The sequence below is a fragment of the Sphaerodactylus townsendi genome, linkage group LG03 (genome assembly GCF_021028975.2).
Source record: "Sphaerodactylus townsendi isolate TG3544 linkage group LG03, MPM_Stown_v2.3, whole genome shotgun sequence".
Classification (NCBI taxonomy): domain Eukaryota; kingdom Metazoa; phylum Chordata; class Lepidosauria; order Squamata; family Sphaerodactylidae; genus Sphaerodactylus; species Sphaerodactylus townsendi.
Window position 1 is genome coordinate 115086709 of NC_059427.1, and position 16488 is coordinate 115103196.

The window sequence follows — 16488 nt, forward strand, 5'->3', positions numbered from 1 at the left end:
TTTATTTACTGAATTATTGGTCTCCAAACAGGTTCTATACCTTGTCATTAAAACACAGTATTTGGAAATGATGTTACTTTAATTATTTTTGAGATACAAACAAGGCCAGATCGAATACGCTTTTCCTAAATCTCCAAGAGATTCTTCTCAAAGCTTTTCTAGGCTCTTGTGTGTGTCTTAAGTCCCATCAAGTCACATCCGACTCATGGTGACCCTACAAATCAATGTCCTGCAAAACAGCCTTGCTCGGGTCTTGCAAACTGAGGGCTCTGTCTTAAGTCCTCCAAATCTCTATTTCTTGGTAGATGTCACCTGTCTAGTGGGGGGGGAAGGGGGTGTAACATCTCACTGTTTCTTACTAGACCTATTCACTAAAATGTGGGACAGAAGGAATGAAAACAAATGCATGTTGGACTCCATTGGTTCCTTCTGCAGTTCACTGATTTTCTTTATGTCCTTTGGAAAGCATTAAAGCAAAGGTGGTTGGTTGTACATTTGTGATCTTTAAGGACATAAGAACATAAGAACAAGCCAGCTGGATCAGACCAAAGTCCATCTAGTCCAGCTCTCTGCTACTCGCAGTGGCCCACCAGGTGCCTTTGGGAGCTCACATGCAGGATGTGAACGCAATGGCCTTCTGCGGCTGTTGCTCCCGATCACCTGGTCTGTTAAGGCATTTGCAATCTCAGATCAAAGAGGATCAAGATTGGTAGCCATAAATCGACTTCTCCTCCATAAATCTGTCCAAGCCCCTTTTAAAGCTATCCAGGTTAGTGGCCATCACCACCTCCTGTGGCAGCATATTCCAAACACCAATCACACGTTGCGTTGCGTGAAGAAGTGTTTCCTTTTATTGGTCCTAATTCTTCCCCCCAGCATTTTCAACGAATGCCCCCTGGTTCTAGTATAGTGAGAAAGAGAGAAAAATTTCTCTCTGTCAACATTTTCTACCCCATGCATACCCCATTCTCAAATAACAAAGTGTCATGTCTCCAAAAGAGAACAAGAAAACATAGGTTTTTTAATTTACAGAGAGACACATTAATGACTCAGTCGCTCGTTTTATTATGTATCTTTCTTCTTGATTGCTTTTAGCATGTGGATGAAAGAAGAGCCACAGGCAAGCAAAACATTCTGTTTATGTGAGCACAATTCCCAGGGCAAGGGGAGCTAGTCTAGAACAGGGGTCGGGAACCTTTTCCCCTCAAAGAGCCATTTGGCTCACCCTCCCCCGCTCCCCCCCCCCCCCCCCCCCCCCCCCCCCCCCCCCCCCCCCCCCCCCCGCCTGCAGGGCAGGTGAGGATGGGGCCGGCGGCCCCGGCAAAGCCTCCTGAATTTCCAGAATTTGCTTTTCTAAACGTATAGAGTCTAGGAAGATGTGGGGTGGAGAGCTGTTATAAAGGGGATGATACTCGATGGGGTGGTTATGAGAAGTTATTTTGGACATGCAACCACATGGCTTGACTCCCATTGTGAATTTTCATACCTCGAGCTGAATGTGCACCTGCAGAATGCCATTACTTTGAAGGGCATCAGATGAAGTGAATTTTTAGTCTTTACGGTTCCTTTGAAGGGAATCAAAAGTTTCGTCAGCCTAAGGGCAATGCGTTTCAGAGCCTCCGCAGAGAATCCATCACATCTGGCAGGGTCTATTTTTTTTTAAAAAAGAAATCGAAGTACAATATGTGCCAAGCGGAGATATTAAAAAATCCAAAAAATGAAAACTCATCTTTTATAAAGGAAGGAAATCATAACAAAAACGCTGAGCAGATGTATTTCTGACTGCTCAAAAGAATACACTTAAGGCTGGCTGCAGCACAACGCTCTCTCAGCCACTACCACGACCCTTTTCCCCCATCCCAAAGCTGCCACAAAGATTCCACTCCGCTCTGTCCCAACCACGCGCCCTACCCTGCCCTGATGCCGTTCTAGCCTACTCGTCTCTACTCCTCCGCAAAGGGAAGGAGCCCGTGGGCTGAGGAGATGCGGCACCTAGGCGGGGCGGCACGCGCCGCTTCCGGCCTCCGATGCACGCAAGATTAAGGAAGTCGCTGGGGAGGGAGCAGGGCTACTGGGGGCGTGCCGAAGTGTGGGTGCCCTCTGGCCTCTCTGCCGCCTTCTCTATTGCACAACCAGCGTCTCCTTTCTCTGCTTCCTATTCCATTCATATCAGTTTCCTTGCGCACAAAAACCCTTCCCCCACATCCCTCCATCCCTCCTCAGTCTTGGTTTTCTGTACCCTCCCCCACCCCGTGTTCCTTGTTGCTTTGGACATTTTTTGTTGCGCTCCACTTCCTTCTAGCCACGCTATTAGTTTTACCTTCTTTCGCTTATTGTTTTTGCGATGCTGTCCGGCCTGAGTGGTGGCAAGAGATGACTGAAGTGTGCCAGACTTGACTTTTAGACTCTTTACTGATATGTTGCTTTCAGTTCATTTTCGTTGCCTCTTCTCCGTCTTTGTATTTTGCTGGCAATGGATGTGACACAAAAGGGGCTTAGAGCTCCTGTTAGTACACTTCCACTTTTGCAAGAAGGGATCAACGCAGACGGTGCTGAGCTTGCTCAGTACAATCCATCAGGCTCTGCAACTCCTGCCTCACGGGACAGTCCTGACCAGAAGTCCATTGTACCTTTGAATAGGGAAAGCCAAGAAAGCAGTAGGAGTCAGGTGGTATGTTCTGATTAGGGTCTTGAGATGTTTATACATTTGTAAATGGACTGAATCTATATTTATTTTAAACCAGGTATGTATAGTACTAGTGGCTCCTGCAGAGGAACAAAATGTAGGCAGGCTGATCAAGAGTGAGGCAGACGCTGTAGAAATCAGCATTTGAGGCTCTCTCTAAACCTACTTGGCATGGTTTAAAAAACAAGACATCCTAAAGGCCTAACTTTATATTAAAGATATACGTAACAAGCTCAATGGTTATTACTTAAGAATACAGCTGTTTTGGAAAATGATTCTTATGAGCCAAAAATAATTTGACCTAAATTAAAGCTGTGGTAAAAGAGCAGAGTTTTGCTTAAAGAATCCGGCAACCTGGTCAAAGCAGCAACAGGTGTCTGGTTTGTCTGCTGGAGATCTGTATGCCTTGTGGGTATTGTGCTAGAATGTTAACTAAGAATGTGTAGGTCCCAATCACATTAGATTACTGCAAGATGCATTATGTAGAGGTGCTTCCGAATACTGTCCAGAAATTGCTATTGTTTTTATACATGGGAGCCAGATAATTTCCTGGAGGCTGGATACAGCAATCCTATCACCCTGATGCCAAAATATATATTGCCTTTCCATTTGTTTAGAGCCACAATTGAAAGTTCTGATAATTTCCTTTGAGGTGTTAAATTGCTTGCATAGCTAAAGGAATGTCTTTTTCCTTACTGTCCAGTTAACAGCCTTAAATATCTGTGCCCTCATTTGTACAGATGAGACAACTGGTAAAAGCAGACAACTTTCTTGGTAGTGGCGCCTTTAGACAGCCTTTACCTTCAAGACTTGTTTGGTGTCTACCATAATACAGGAGCCAAGCCACGATATTTTTCTGTATCAGGGATTTCACTGAAGTTTATCCCATCCTTTGTGGTTGTCAGTTTCATTGCATTCAATCCACTTGAGTGCTCTTCTACCACTGTTCTGTGATTACAGTTTTGCTGTAATTTATGTTTTTTTTCCTGTTGGTTTTATCACTAACTTTGTTGCTAGTTCTTATGGATAGATGTTTGTTAAATTATTTGTTTTAGCCATTTGAAGCAGGTCTAGAGAGCAAGGTGAATAATTAACTAACTACCTTGTGCAGGTTTACAGATGAGATACTGGGCCCATGCAAAGTCATTTGAGGAAGCTTGTTGCCTTGGAAGATTCATGCTTGAATCAGGCCCAAGTCAGTTCAAATGGGAGGCTTAATTACTGCCTTGTCCAATGCTTCTTTGCTGCAGACGCCTTCTTGTGAAACTTCTTGTCTCCTGAAAAACATCCACAGAGGTTTTGTTATGTGCACTTGTTGCGTGTAATGTTTAGTTAGGCCTTAATATAGCTTTATTAATTAAGTCGCTCGAAACTATGAATATTACCTTATTAAAGATTGCCTCATGTTTGTAATGTGATTACACTGTTACCATAAATTACACCTGAGTCTAGCACCATGATGTAGAAAGCCTTATACACTTCTGAGAAAGGCCAGATTATGACAAGAAACGAAGGGGTGGTTTTATCATAATTATATTTAAAGCTAATTGAAAACAACTCCGTGGGACCATTCTTTGAATTATATTTTGAAACAAAGCAGATTCTCTTGTTTGAGCAAATTTCCAGAATTTGCTTTTCTAAACATGTAGAGTGATCCCTAAATTTTCACTGGTTTGCTAGCCAAAATCTATTTTTGGCCTGCTACATTTTTATGCTGAACTTTTTTGGAGAGAAGGCACACACTTACACACTTGCCAAAAGAGACAAGGGGTAGCAAACATATAACAAACACATTTCTGGTCTTTTGATCGGGCATCACGATTTTTATTGTATAGGTGCTTCTTGAACGTACTTCTGTTTTCCTTGGTTAATGATGTAGATTTTTCTTTAAGGCTGGTTAGAAACAGTGTGGAAGTACCTGATGTGCAAAAATATGTTGTGGTTGGATAATGCTGCTACTAGTATTATTTGTTAGAGAAGGATACGTCTTCATTGTAGTGTAACATTGTTGAGTTAATGTGGTTTTGAATGTATGAGATATGACTCTAACTGGAAGTTTGTGAATTTTTTGAATTTTTTTACTTCTGCTGCTGATGAATGCATAATTGATAGGTTTGGGAGGGCAATCTCAAAATTTGGTTGCTGCAGTTTGAAAATGCAGCCTTAATATGAAACAAAGCCAATTTAGTATTTGCATTTTCTTTTGCTACAATTTAAATTTGAGGTGCAGTTTCTAATAATCAATGTGAGAAGGCTGACTCCTTTGTGTCACATTCTTTGTAGTCTGTAATTCTGCCCGTTTACAATGCTGAATGCTGGTTGGATGAATGTTTGAAATCTCTTCTGAATCAAGACTTCCAAGGTTCCATTGAACTCTCTGTTTTTAATGATGCTAGTACGGTAGGTATATTTTTATACCTAATATTTAGTTCTAATTTGTTATTTCATTATCATGTACTATTTAATCATATATCAGGAATGTATTGTTATCCTGCTTAGTTAAATGTTTTACTTTTAAAACTAAAATATCACATGAAATTGCTGAACTGTAATTCATCTGAAAGTGTAGTTGTTTTTGTTTTGGCCTTATTTAATTAAAATGTTAAATTTGAGGCGTTAAATTGTGTTAAGTTAGCAAATTTAGGGAAATGGTTTTTTTGCCAACTGCAGCTGTTATGAATGTTCACTGTGACTCAGAAAGCTTATGCCATGGAACATTTTGTTGGGTTTTAAGGTGCTACTGGCCTCAGAATTTGTGCTTATCTGGCATCCGTTTGCTTGTTGTACTTCAATGTCATAGGCTGTGCCTTTTGCATTTCAGGGCCTTTTTCCTTGTTGTGTACATATTTTTTTATATGTGTTCATGGTATATGACAGTGATGGTAACCTTTTCGAGACCGAGCGCCCAAATTGCAACCCAAAACCCACTTATTTATCGCAAAGTGCCAACACGGCAATTTAACCTGAATACTGAGGTTTTAGTTTAGGAAAAATGGTTGGCTCCAAGGTGCGCATTACTCGGGAGTAAGCTTGGTGGTAGTCGGTGGCTTTGCTTTGAAGCCACCGTGCAACTCTTCCAACAGGTGAATCACGACCATAGGAGGGTTTGCTCAGAAGCAAGCCCCATTGCCAGCAACCGAGCTTACTCTCTGGTAAAGGATCACGCTTTAGTTCTTCACATGAAAATCAGTGGGGTTTAATAGCGCTTAATAGGGTTACCTACACTGCTTCCCCAAAACTAGGTCTTAGGTTCAATGCTAATAATCGAGCCCAGCGGCCCAAGCCAGCCTAGATGTGTGTGTGTGGAGGGGTCACTCTGTTTGCGCGTGCCCACAGAGAGGGCTCAGAGTGCCACCTCTGGCACCCGTGCCATAGGTTCGCCACCACTGGTATATGATGTGGGCACACACAAAATCCTTATACTACAACAGCTCTTCAGGTGCTATATGACAATTTTAATTTATGTATTCAATTTTTTTCTTTTTTTATCAGGACAATTCAATAAACATAATAGAAAAATGGAAAGTTTTATTAGAAGAAGTGGGCATTCTAGTGTGTGTTGGAGGACATTGTTCATCCCGGCCGCAAGGAGGTAGGTAAGACTGTGGACATCCTGAACCAATGCCTGGATGTAGTAAGCAAGCTGGATCACAGCCAATAACTCATTTGCTCTTGGACACAGTTCGTAATGTTGTTAATGTAAAGTCCTCCATCGTCTGGGGCTAGGATACCTGAATTTTACCTTGCACTAAATATATTATGCAGAAAAAAAATCACTGAACATTATATAGATATTCATTGTGGAATGTCCACTTAATGAGTTTTGAACTGAATTTTAAATTATCATGGCTTTATTGCCAGAAATAATTAGCTATATTTTACATTCCTAGAAATAATCAACTTAATTTGTTATATATTGCAAGTTTGTATTTTGATGCGATTTAGATGTGATTTTATACTGTTTATGCCAAATAAAGGCTAAATGATGATGATGACATTCCTAGAAATTAATACTTTGCTTTAAAAAAATACTGAATCAACTTCAGTGATTTTCCTCAGCAATTGTGTATGGTATAACCAGCATTAAAACTGCCAGACAACAACAACAATATGGAATGAAGCTAGCAAGTGATGGATTTAAGCTGAATTGCCGTCTGTGACCACTGCAGGATGAAGGTTGGCCAGGTTACATATGACCTGTAAATATTTTTGTGTCCTCCAGATAAATGGCAAAAGGATAGTATATTGGTTTTTGGAGGAAGAGAACAGGATAAATTCAGGCACTACTTAATTTTTCCTAAAATAAATTTTTGCCAAAAATGTTTAATTTTTTCCCTTGATTTCAGTAAGCACATAATCATCTCATTTAAACATATGTAAACATATGTTTACATGAGATAATTATATGTCTGCCATTTTCCCATTAATTTCTTCAAATTATTTTGGAAGGTACAATTTACACATAGACCTCTTTTTTTCCTCTAAAAATGTCACAAATCTTAAAAAATTCCCATTTGCTTAAAACACCAAATTGCATGTAAATATGTTTATAAAATCCTAGTGGTTCCTCCTTCTAAGAAAAGGCAGCTTTTTTAGTTGATGGCTTGTTCCTGTGGACAATTCATACTTTTAACCTTTTCTTGTACATCTTTTTTAAAGTGTAAAATATGTGTTAGTTTCCTAATAAGTTCCCACAAATGTTTAAGACATAAAAATGGCAAACGGACAGAATGAAACGGCACTTTAAAAACAATTATGAGCAGCAGATAAATGATAAGAATGGAGCAGCCAATTATGGGTTGGGAAGGTAGATGAGTGGCAGTTGAAGACAGTGCAGCCCTGTCGTCTCCAAAGAGGATTGTGAAGGTGTAGAGAACAAAAAAAGATAGAAAAACAATGGGGGCAGTGAAAAGCCGTAATACATCCCTGGGGTCTGTGAAACCCTTTTTGCTGGCATAAGTCTAAGACACCAAAAGGTGTTTCCAGGTGAAAGGCCATAGGAAGCCGACTAAAGTTGGCTCCGCCCCTGGGAACATCCCCATTGGCACCACACCCTGTGCCAGAGGAGCACTGGTGCTACAGCAGTGTTGGTGCGTGGGCATCATGCAGCAATGTGATTTCCCAATTCCAGTAGAAGTGTTCCTGCACCAGCATGGAGTGGCATCCACATTGGTGGAGGAGTCATGCCCTCATCTTGAGCCCTTTTGTGTCCTTCCACTCAGAATTGTACTGTAAACTTGTTAAAACACCAATTTAAAAAAGTGCTTGGGTAAATTTTAAAAATTCAACTGTGTCCTAAACTTTAATAAGCTAGGGACAAGTGAGGTGTTATGAGAAGGGAGTTCCGCATCTGAAGCATCACCGTAGACAAGAAATTGGTTGTCTCTTGTGCAACCTCAGAAGTTGGGAATCTCTGACACTAATCTTAACTGGGGACTGGTTCATCTGAGAGTAGCTGGTTCTTCATACTCGCATACCTCATGAGTTGTGCTTGGAAATGAATTGGCAGCCAGTATATTGCATTTAGAACTGTTTCAGATATGTCATCATGTTGAAAAACAAAATTTGAGCCCAGTAATAAATACCTTAAAGACCAACATTTTTTTCAGGCTATAAATGTTCATAGTATCAGAGAAAGTGAGCTTTGAGTCAAGAACAGAGCCATCTCAACACATGTTCGTTGTGACTTGCTGTCCATAAACAATAAATACTTTACTTTACTAAAATATAAATATTTGTTGTTGGAAGATGTGTATTTAGCATGCGTTTTACTAAAGATAATGAACAATATTAATTTTTATGATAACAAGTAGACATTGACATTGACCTTGGATTTATCATGGTCACCTCTGGAACCATGTGTACATGTATGCGTTTGTATTTTACACACTGCTTTGCCCATAATGCTGTTATGACAGCTCTGCTGAAGAAAACTTATACTCTGATAATTTGGTCTTTTAGATAGTACTTTGTTCTTCTAGTACTGTAATTGTTAATCTGCTGTACCATTCCCTTCTGTGCGGGGAAACTGCGTCACAGTTGTGAAAGTTCTTTCCCTGGAAATTTGCTAAAGTCAAGGCATCTGATTTGAACTTGATAAACTCTACTAAATGTGTGTGCTCATGCAAGAGCCACCTTTGCTTTTCTGCTGCTTTTCTGTTCCAAGCCACCCCTCCCTTATTTTGGAAGAAGGGACTGCTTTGTTCCATGTATTATTTATGCTGTGTTTTTAATTCTATTGTGAGCTGCCCTGAACCCGACCTTAGCCAGGAACAGGCAGGGTATAAATAATAAATAAATAAATCAAAATTAAATTTGACCAGAGCAGTAAATTGGTTGCCAGTTGGCTTAGAGTTCAGTGTGATACAGCAACCATGTTTGTTAATGTGTGTGTTTAGGTGGCCAATATTATGATCCAGCATGGAAAAATAGAACAGGTCACATCCATTTCGATTGGTGTACATTGTGGATGGGATGATTGGAATGGAACTTTATGTACATCCACATGTATTATTCATACATTTTATCTCATTTTAAATAAATGCAGTTTCATTGATTTATTAATGTATCGGCAGATTACTTCTTCAGTCAATAGCAATATGCGTAGGTATGAATTTGTACCATTGTTCTTGGTCTCATGACTAAATTCCAAACACGTCTGCAGGAAAGTAAATGCAGAATGATGTACATGGTTTGCACTCTTCTTTCATTTTCTGTGTGGAAGCTCTGCTATATTTGAAATGGCCCTTGGATTGTATAAATGTTCCTTGAAATTAATTTATCCAAGCTTTCTTGCGGGGAAGGGGAAACTGCGTCACAGTTGTGAAAGTTCTTTCCCTGGAAATTTGCTAAAGTCAAGGCATCTGATTTGAACTTGATAAACTCTACTAAAACATCAAATAAAAATTATTTTAATGTCCATGCTAATATGCCATTGGCAAAAGGTTATTATTTTAAGAACAGTAAATCTTTGCTTTTTAAGAACAATTTACATTTTTGGTCACTGAGTTTCATTTCCTCCTGCAGTTGCCTAATGATTTATTTGCCTTGTTTAAATATATTTTTTAAATCTGTGTTAAAATCCATAGACACAAAAACCCACTTAAAAAGACCTCTCTATTTATGGTCTGTATTTTCCAAATCATTTGAAAACAATTGTGTGTGTGTGTGCGTGCGCCCGCGCGCATTATAATGTTGAAATAGGTTGCTATGCAGTGATCATTTTCCAGCGCAGAACAGCTTGTTTGTATTAGCAGTTACATTTGGGGAGTCAGTTTTTGTTGGAAATATTTGTGACCTCTTTGTCCTTAGTGATTTACTTTGCTGTGGTTAGGAGTGGTTAAAACTTGTGGGGAATACTTCCTTTGAAACAAGCAGCCCCAATAATGAAACAATGTGACAGTCTTCATGTCTTGGACTGTTTACACTGGATTAAGATTCGTTTCTGATTCCATTCTGTCATGGAAAAGGAAAAAGGGAAACAAAAGGGAAAAACCCTCACAAAAGAAAGGGTCAGTGGCTTTAAAGAAACTACCACAAAACTACTTCTTTCCAAGACTGAGGAATGTTAATATCTCATGGGGTCTTAGGTTTTTACTCTTGTGACCATGGTAACAGGCTCTTTTCAGTTAGTAAGTAGGCCTTACAAAATGCAAAGCCTTGGCACAAACATTTGACTCTCATCAGTAGAGCAATATCAGAATGAATTCTTTGCTCAGGCCAAATGCAAGATGTATTGCCTGAGCCCAAATTTTAATATTCAGTATATCTGCAGAGTAAAATAGCTTCAGAGTCATCTAATTGTGCTGATAACAGTAGGACGTCATAATGAACAGATCAACACCAACATTTTAGATGCCTTGTTTTCAAGTTAAGCATCTTATTTTTTAACTTTTGGGGGTTAAGCACTCTTCCACTTTCACCTCATGTGTATGTAAGGACTATCCTTTAAGTATTCTTGATGGATATTGTATCATTTTGGTAATATTCTAAAAGCATTCACTTTTTTCTTAAAATCTTGATTGTTGTGTAAGTACAGTAGCATTGCATTATCTGAATTTCAAGTGTCAGGAAATCAGGGTATCTTTAACTGTTGTGAAAACTGTAACTACAGGCTGAGGTCATTACTGTATTTTGCATATATGATTTAAAATGTAAGTAAACGTAGATTTTGGGCTACCTCTAGATTGCATATTTGCCAAGTTTTATTTATGAGCTCCTTTGTGTGATTGAACCAAGTTTGATTTTATGACATATGAAAAAACCTTTAATCTCAGTATTCTTTTGCCTCACTTACTTTATATTGGCTTTTAAGTATTTTGTGGTAGTGGGGGATGGAGAGAGAGGGAGAGAGAGAGAGAGAGAGAGAGAGATGGACAGTCTTGATTATACAACTGGCCCTGCTGGAGCTGTTTCTGCCCTGTGATGGGATTAGTTGAGTAGTTCAGCTTGAGTCTATTCATTTTCTTTTTTAGGAGATAATTGTCCAGAACTGTGGGTTTTTGTCTTCCATAAGCATGCTCAGACCTGCTTTACTGAGGATTTAGTAATATTTTTGAGTGTGCCAAAAATTCAACAAAACACAGAGAGAGAGAGCGGCTCAGGAAGGCAGGGATAGAATTTGGTTATTGTTGGATATAGTTCTAATTGAGTAGACTGGAGAATAACCATCAGGTGGGACTTTGCCATCTCCAAAAAGTAATTAGTAAGCAATATATAATTGAGGTATACATTTGTAAGTCTGCTGCAATAACCTTTTTGTTTAGAAATAACTCCCTCATTTTGAGTTTTCCTTGCAATTATTTTAACTGCAGGGGATTAATATGGCTGGCTACTCCTGGAGTATTTCTATTACTGCTGGTTTTATTTATTCATTTAGAATATGCACATATCTTGCTGTGTTCAATGGCACAGGTAGGGATTCGGTGACCCTCAAATATTGAATCAGTGTGGTCTTCATACTCTTTCAACTGTGTGTAAAATCTCAGATGCTAAGAGTCCTTCAAATACTTGGAATTTGATCAGGTTTTTTTGCTGGGAAGGAGTGACTAGATAAACCATCCAGTTATCGGTTTTACTATAACTATTATTATAACTATTGTCTTCTTGTGGAATTGTGTCCCGAGTACTATTTCAGTGTTGTTTCAGGGATCATGAAACTCCTCCCTCTTGTTGTAGCCCCCCAAGTTTTCTAAAACTCTTCTCCTTGGAGTCAGGGTGCCCACAGGAATGTCAGGAGGTACAAAGAAGGGTTCTGACATGGTAGAAGAAAATAAACAAAAATGCTCCCTCCTTCACACCAAGATGGAAAAGTCTGAAGTTGCATGGGGGAAGGAGGGAATTGATAGATTCTAATACTTATTTACTTGATTTATATTGCTTTCCCTTCCTGGTGTTTCCAGGAAGTGTTTTCAGCATAGTCAGAGGCTACAAAAGTCAAGTTACCTGATCTTTGCATGGGGGTCGATGTGAGTCTGGACTCTATTGACAGAGTGCTATGGTCAGGGTTTTTTGGAGGACACATCAGCTCTGAATCCACTTCAGTCTGGCCTCCGACCTGGGACAGAGGCCCCGTTATTTGACCGCCCAGATGACCTCTGAGGACAGCTGGATCAAGGCAGGTTAGCATGTTATAAATCAAATAAATAAATCCATCAATTCCTTCCCCTCACCCCCCAACTTCAGACTCCAGCTTTACCTTCCTGGTGTTCTTATAGGTGGCTTGCTTTGCATGAACGGAAGCAGCACAGTATTCCAAACCCTCCCTAAATTAATGACAAGTGAATTTATTCTCACCTGCAGAAACTAATGGATTCCATTGGTTTCTGGAATGTTCTGCGGGATCCATTGGCCCCTGGCGACTTGTTGAATGAGCTGATAGAAGACTAGCATAGCCATCTCTTTGAAGCCATTGATGTGATCGCTCCCCAACATCCTTTCTGCCCCTGATCCAAGCTAGCTCTGTGGTAGTACATGGAGCTCCAGAGAAGAAAACAGGAGTTAGACAACTAGAGCAAGTTTGGTAGCATACTTGCAAAAATGCTACATCTTATGGAACGTGTATGAGATCCTATGAGATGTCAGTGAAGGCTGCTAAAAAGTAGTCTTACACGACTTCCATGGCATCTGCAAACTCTTGCCCATCAAAATTGTTTAGAGTAATTTGGTTTTTAACTTCCCTCTCAGAGGGTTCCCCCAACAATATTCTTCTATTAGCTATGAGGCTTTTCTGAGCTGTTTTGCGGATAGTATCTTGTTGCTCTTCCAAATGTCCTAGGGCGATGTTGACAGGATTTTGGTGACTATGAAGCCTACCACTTGCTTCTTGGATCTGTGTCTGTCATGGTTGTTTAAAGCTGGTGGTGATGAAATATGGACCCCTTGGCAGATGTAATCAATCTGTCCTCAGTATTTTGGTGTTCTCAGGAAGTCTGAAGAAGGCAGATGTGAGGTCACTCTTTAAAAAGTCATCTTTGAATCCTACTGATCCATATCTGCTGCCTAATGTCAAATCTTTTGAACTTGGGTAAGGTAGTTGAGAGAGCAGTGGTGGATTAGCTCCAGAGTTTCTTGGAGGACACATTGGTTCTGGACCCGGTTCAGTCTGGCTTCTAACCTGGCCATGGGACAGAGGCAGTGTTGATTGCCCTTACAGACGACCTCCAAAGACAGCTGGATCAAGGAGAGTCAGCACTGCTATTATTGCTTGAACTGACAGCAGCATTTGACACTGTCAGTTACAAACTATTGATCCATCACCTTGCTAACACAGGGATGTGTGGGACAGCCTTGCAATGGCTAGTCCAGTTTGGGGACAGGGGGTAGCACAAGGGGGAGGATGTCAGTGTAGCAATCATTGGTGTGTCTTGTAAGGGCCACTCTCTCCCCACTGTTAGTTAATATCTACATGCATCCCTTACCCAGTTGGTCCAGTGTTTTGGGCTGAATTGCTATCAGTATGCAGATGATACCCAGCTGCATTTGTTAATGGACTGGTTGGACTTCCCTGACTTTACTGGCCAGATGCGTGGAGGCTGTATGTAGCAAAATGGCTGAGGCAGAATTGTCTGAAACTAAATCCATTGAAGACAGAGATCCTGTGACTCGGTCAAGGAGACTTGGGATCAGGTGTGCCACTGACACCTGCATCAACCATCAGAGTTTGGGAGTGACTCTGAATGCCTCCTTATCTGTGAAGGCACAGGCCACGAATGTAGCCCACGTGGCATTTTTTTCACCTTTGCCAGATCTGGCAGCTGGTCCCTCTATCTATTTTGCCCTGACGGCTTCAGTGATCCATGAAATGGTCACCTCCAGATTACTGTTATTCTCTCTATGAAAGGCTACCCTTGAGACTGATCTGGAATCTCCAATTGGTACAGAATGCAGCAGCTCAGGTCCTTACAAGGCACATATTCAGGGCACATATTCAGCCAGTGTTTTGCCAGCTACACTGGCTCTTGGTGGAGTATGGAATCAGGTTCATGGTTTTGGTGAAAACCTTTAAAGCCAAAGACCCTCATACTGGTGGGACTGACGCTCCTGACATACCCCCTGAGAGTGCTGTGTTCAGCCAGGAGAAATTTGCTGGTAGCCTTGACCTGAAAACTATCTGGCTGTTATCGACCAGAGCCAGAGCTTTCTTGGCCCTGGCCTGGTGGAATTCTCTCTTGAATGAGACCCAGGCTCCGCAACTTATTGTAGTTCTGTTGGGCCTGCAAGACTGAGATGTTCCCCCAGGCCTATTGTTGAGGATAGTGACATGATATATATGGCCTTACTCCCCATTCCACCCCTTCTTTCCCTCCCTTTCCTTTAATTATGGAGGTTATTGTTTTTCCTTTGGGAATTAGATTTTCAGTTATCCCTTGTCCTATCTCAGTGATGGCAAACCTTTTCGAGACCGAGTGCCCAAACTGCAAACTCCAAAGCTCCAAATTTACTTCATAGAAGTGCCAACGCGGCAATTTAACCTGAATACTGATGTTTTAGTTTAGAAAAAATGGTTGGCTCCGAGCCGTGCGTTACTCGGGAGTAAGCTTGGTGGTAGTCAGTGGCTTTGCTTTGAAGCAACCGTGCAACTCTTCAAACGGGTGAATCATGACCCTAGGAGAGTTTACTCAGAAGCAAGCCCCACTGCCAGCAACTGAGCTTACTGTCAGGTAAAGGATCACGCTTTAGTTCTTCCCATGAAAATCAGTGGGGTTTAATAGTGCTTTTCCCCCCACATGACGCACTCTGTGCGCATGTGCTCACAGAGAGGGCTCTGAGTGCCACCTCTGGCACCTGTGCCATAGGTTCACCACCACTGTCCTATCTCTTCCCCTCTAACAGGCCCTCAAAATGGGATTTTATGGCACCTCTGTGTGTGTGTGTGTGTGTGTGTGTGTGTGTGTGTGTGTGTGTGTGGTTTAAATTGTGAAGCATATTTTAATTGTGGTTTTTATGATATACATTGCTCTGATTGTTTTGGGAAGTGCAGGTTATAAATCAGACAGATAAAATTGCAGTGGTATGTGTGTCATAAATTATTCCTTTACTTCCCCAACAGTTGGCTTTGCTAAAAATCGTGCTGTAGACCAGAGCTTGGGGACTTATCTCTGCTTTCTCGATTCTGTAAGTACATTTTTTTGCCTAATATTGTGAATTTGGCAGTAAGACCTTCAAATGTCCCCCTCTCTTTCAGATCATTGTAGAGTGGTTATTATTGGATGTTCACATTTTGTGTCATATGTTCATGTGAATATGCATTTAATTTAAGGATTTAAGCCTGATTCTCTTCATCCATTGACTGAGCATTTTTGAGAGGCTGTCGTGCCTCTGTTCTAAGTGTGTTGCCACCAAAAAAAATACATTGATGGTCCTCAGAAGTGGAGATACCCTGGAATGTGGGCAGTTATGTTAAAAACATGGATCACATTTTGCCCTAGCAGAATGGCATTGATGTTGGCAAAGCAGCACATGTCATTTTTTTGCTGATTTCTCCCTTCTGTTGCAGATCTCCACTTTGCCTAATTCTGGGGGGCCCTTTACCCACAAGAATTTTGGGGTGCTCCATGGGCAAATGGTTAATGTTCCTTCCCCCAATTTTCACTCTGCCTTTATCTAAATCTAATTCAGCTTTCCTTATATGTTCCACATATAGATTGAAGAGATCTATGCATCCCTGTCTGACACCTTTGCCAATTGGAAATCATTATTTTCCCATATTCTGTGCTACCAGTAGCCTCTTGTGCAGAGTACTGGTTACACATCAAAATGATAAGATATTCTGCCACGATAACATTTTCCCTTGTCCAGCCTATTACTATCAATACAGGTGCAACTTTATGAGCTACTGTATCAAATTCTTTATCAGCTGTGTTTTGTTTTATGGAGTTTTCAGCTTGGCACAGCACAGTTTAACTTGGTAGTTTGCAGATAAATTATTTAAGGGTGAAATGACTCATTCCTCAAGAATCCTGGTTGCTTTTCTCTTTAATAAAAATGAGCCTCTTTCTTGGAAGACATTTTTTGAAGTAAGAGATATAAATATATGTTGTTCCCGTTAAGTTGTTTCTGCTGTGTTAATTGCATTGTGTTCCCCACCCCTCCAGCTCAACTGGGAAATGTACTCTATGTATCCTCAGTGTCCTCTATGTATATACATCAGTGTCCTCTATGTATATTGTTCATGCATAGATACAATGGTATCTTCCTTTACTTATGGAAGGTACTGTACTAGTTATTTGTGGATTCTCATCTGTATTTGTGGTATAGTAAATAGGAACTGTCCACTAAGATTATTCATATCAAAATAATTT

The 16488-nt window shown here is 40.6% G+C and overlaps 1 protein-coding gene across 3 annotated transcripts in view; it reads left to right on the plus strand.

Annotated features, from left to right (window-relative positions):
- The first annotated feature begins 1952 nt into the window (after positions 1 to 1952).
- B3GNTL1 (UDP-GlcNAc:betaGal beta-1,3-N-acetylglucosaminyltransferase like 1) overlaps positions 1953 to 16488 on the plus strand; it is a 240091-nt gene continuing 225555 nt past the window's right edge. Inside the window, exons 1-4 of one of the 3 annotated variants that reach the window (XM_048491468.1) lie at positions 1953 to 2671; positions 4970 to 5086; positions 6179 to 6278; positions 15237 to 15301. In XM_048491468.1, the coding sequence (XP_048347425.1) occupies positions 2474 to 2671; positions 4970 to 5086; positions 6179 to 6278; positions 15237 to 15301 (480 nt within the window). In that variant the 5' untranslated portion in view covers positions 1953 to 2473. Of the gene's footprint in view, positions 2672 to 4969; positions 5087 to 6178; positions 6279 to 15236; positions 15302 to 15970; positions 16005 to 16488 lie in introns of those variants that run through there. The other 2 variants (XM_048491469.1, XM_048491470.1) reach the window with 2 other exon arrangements.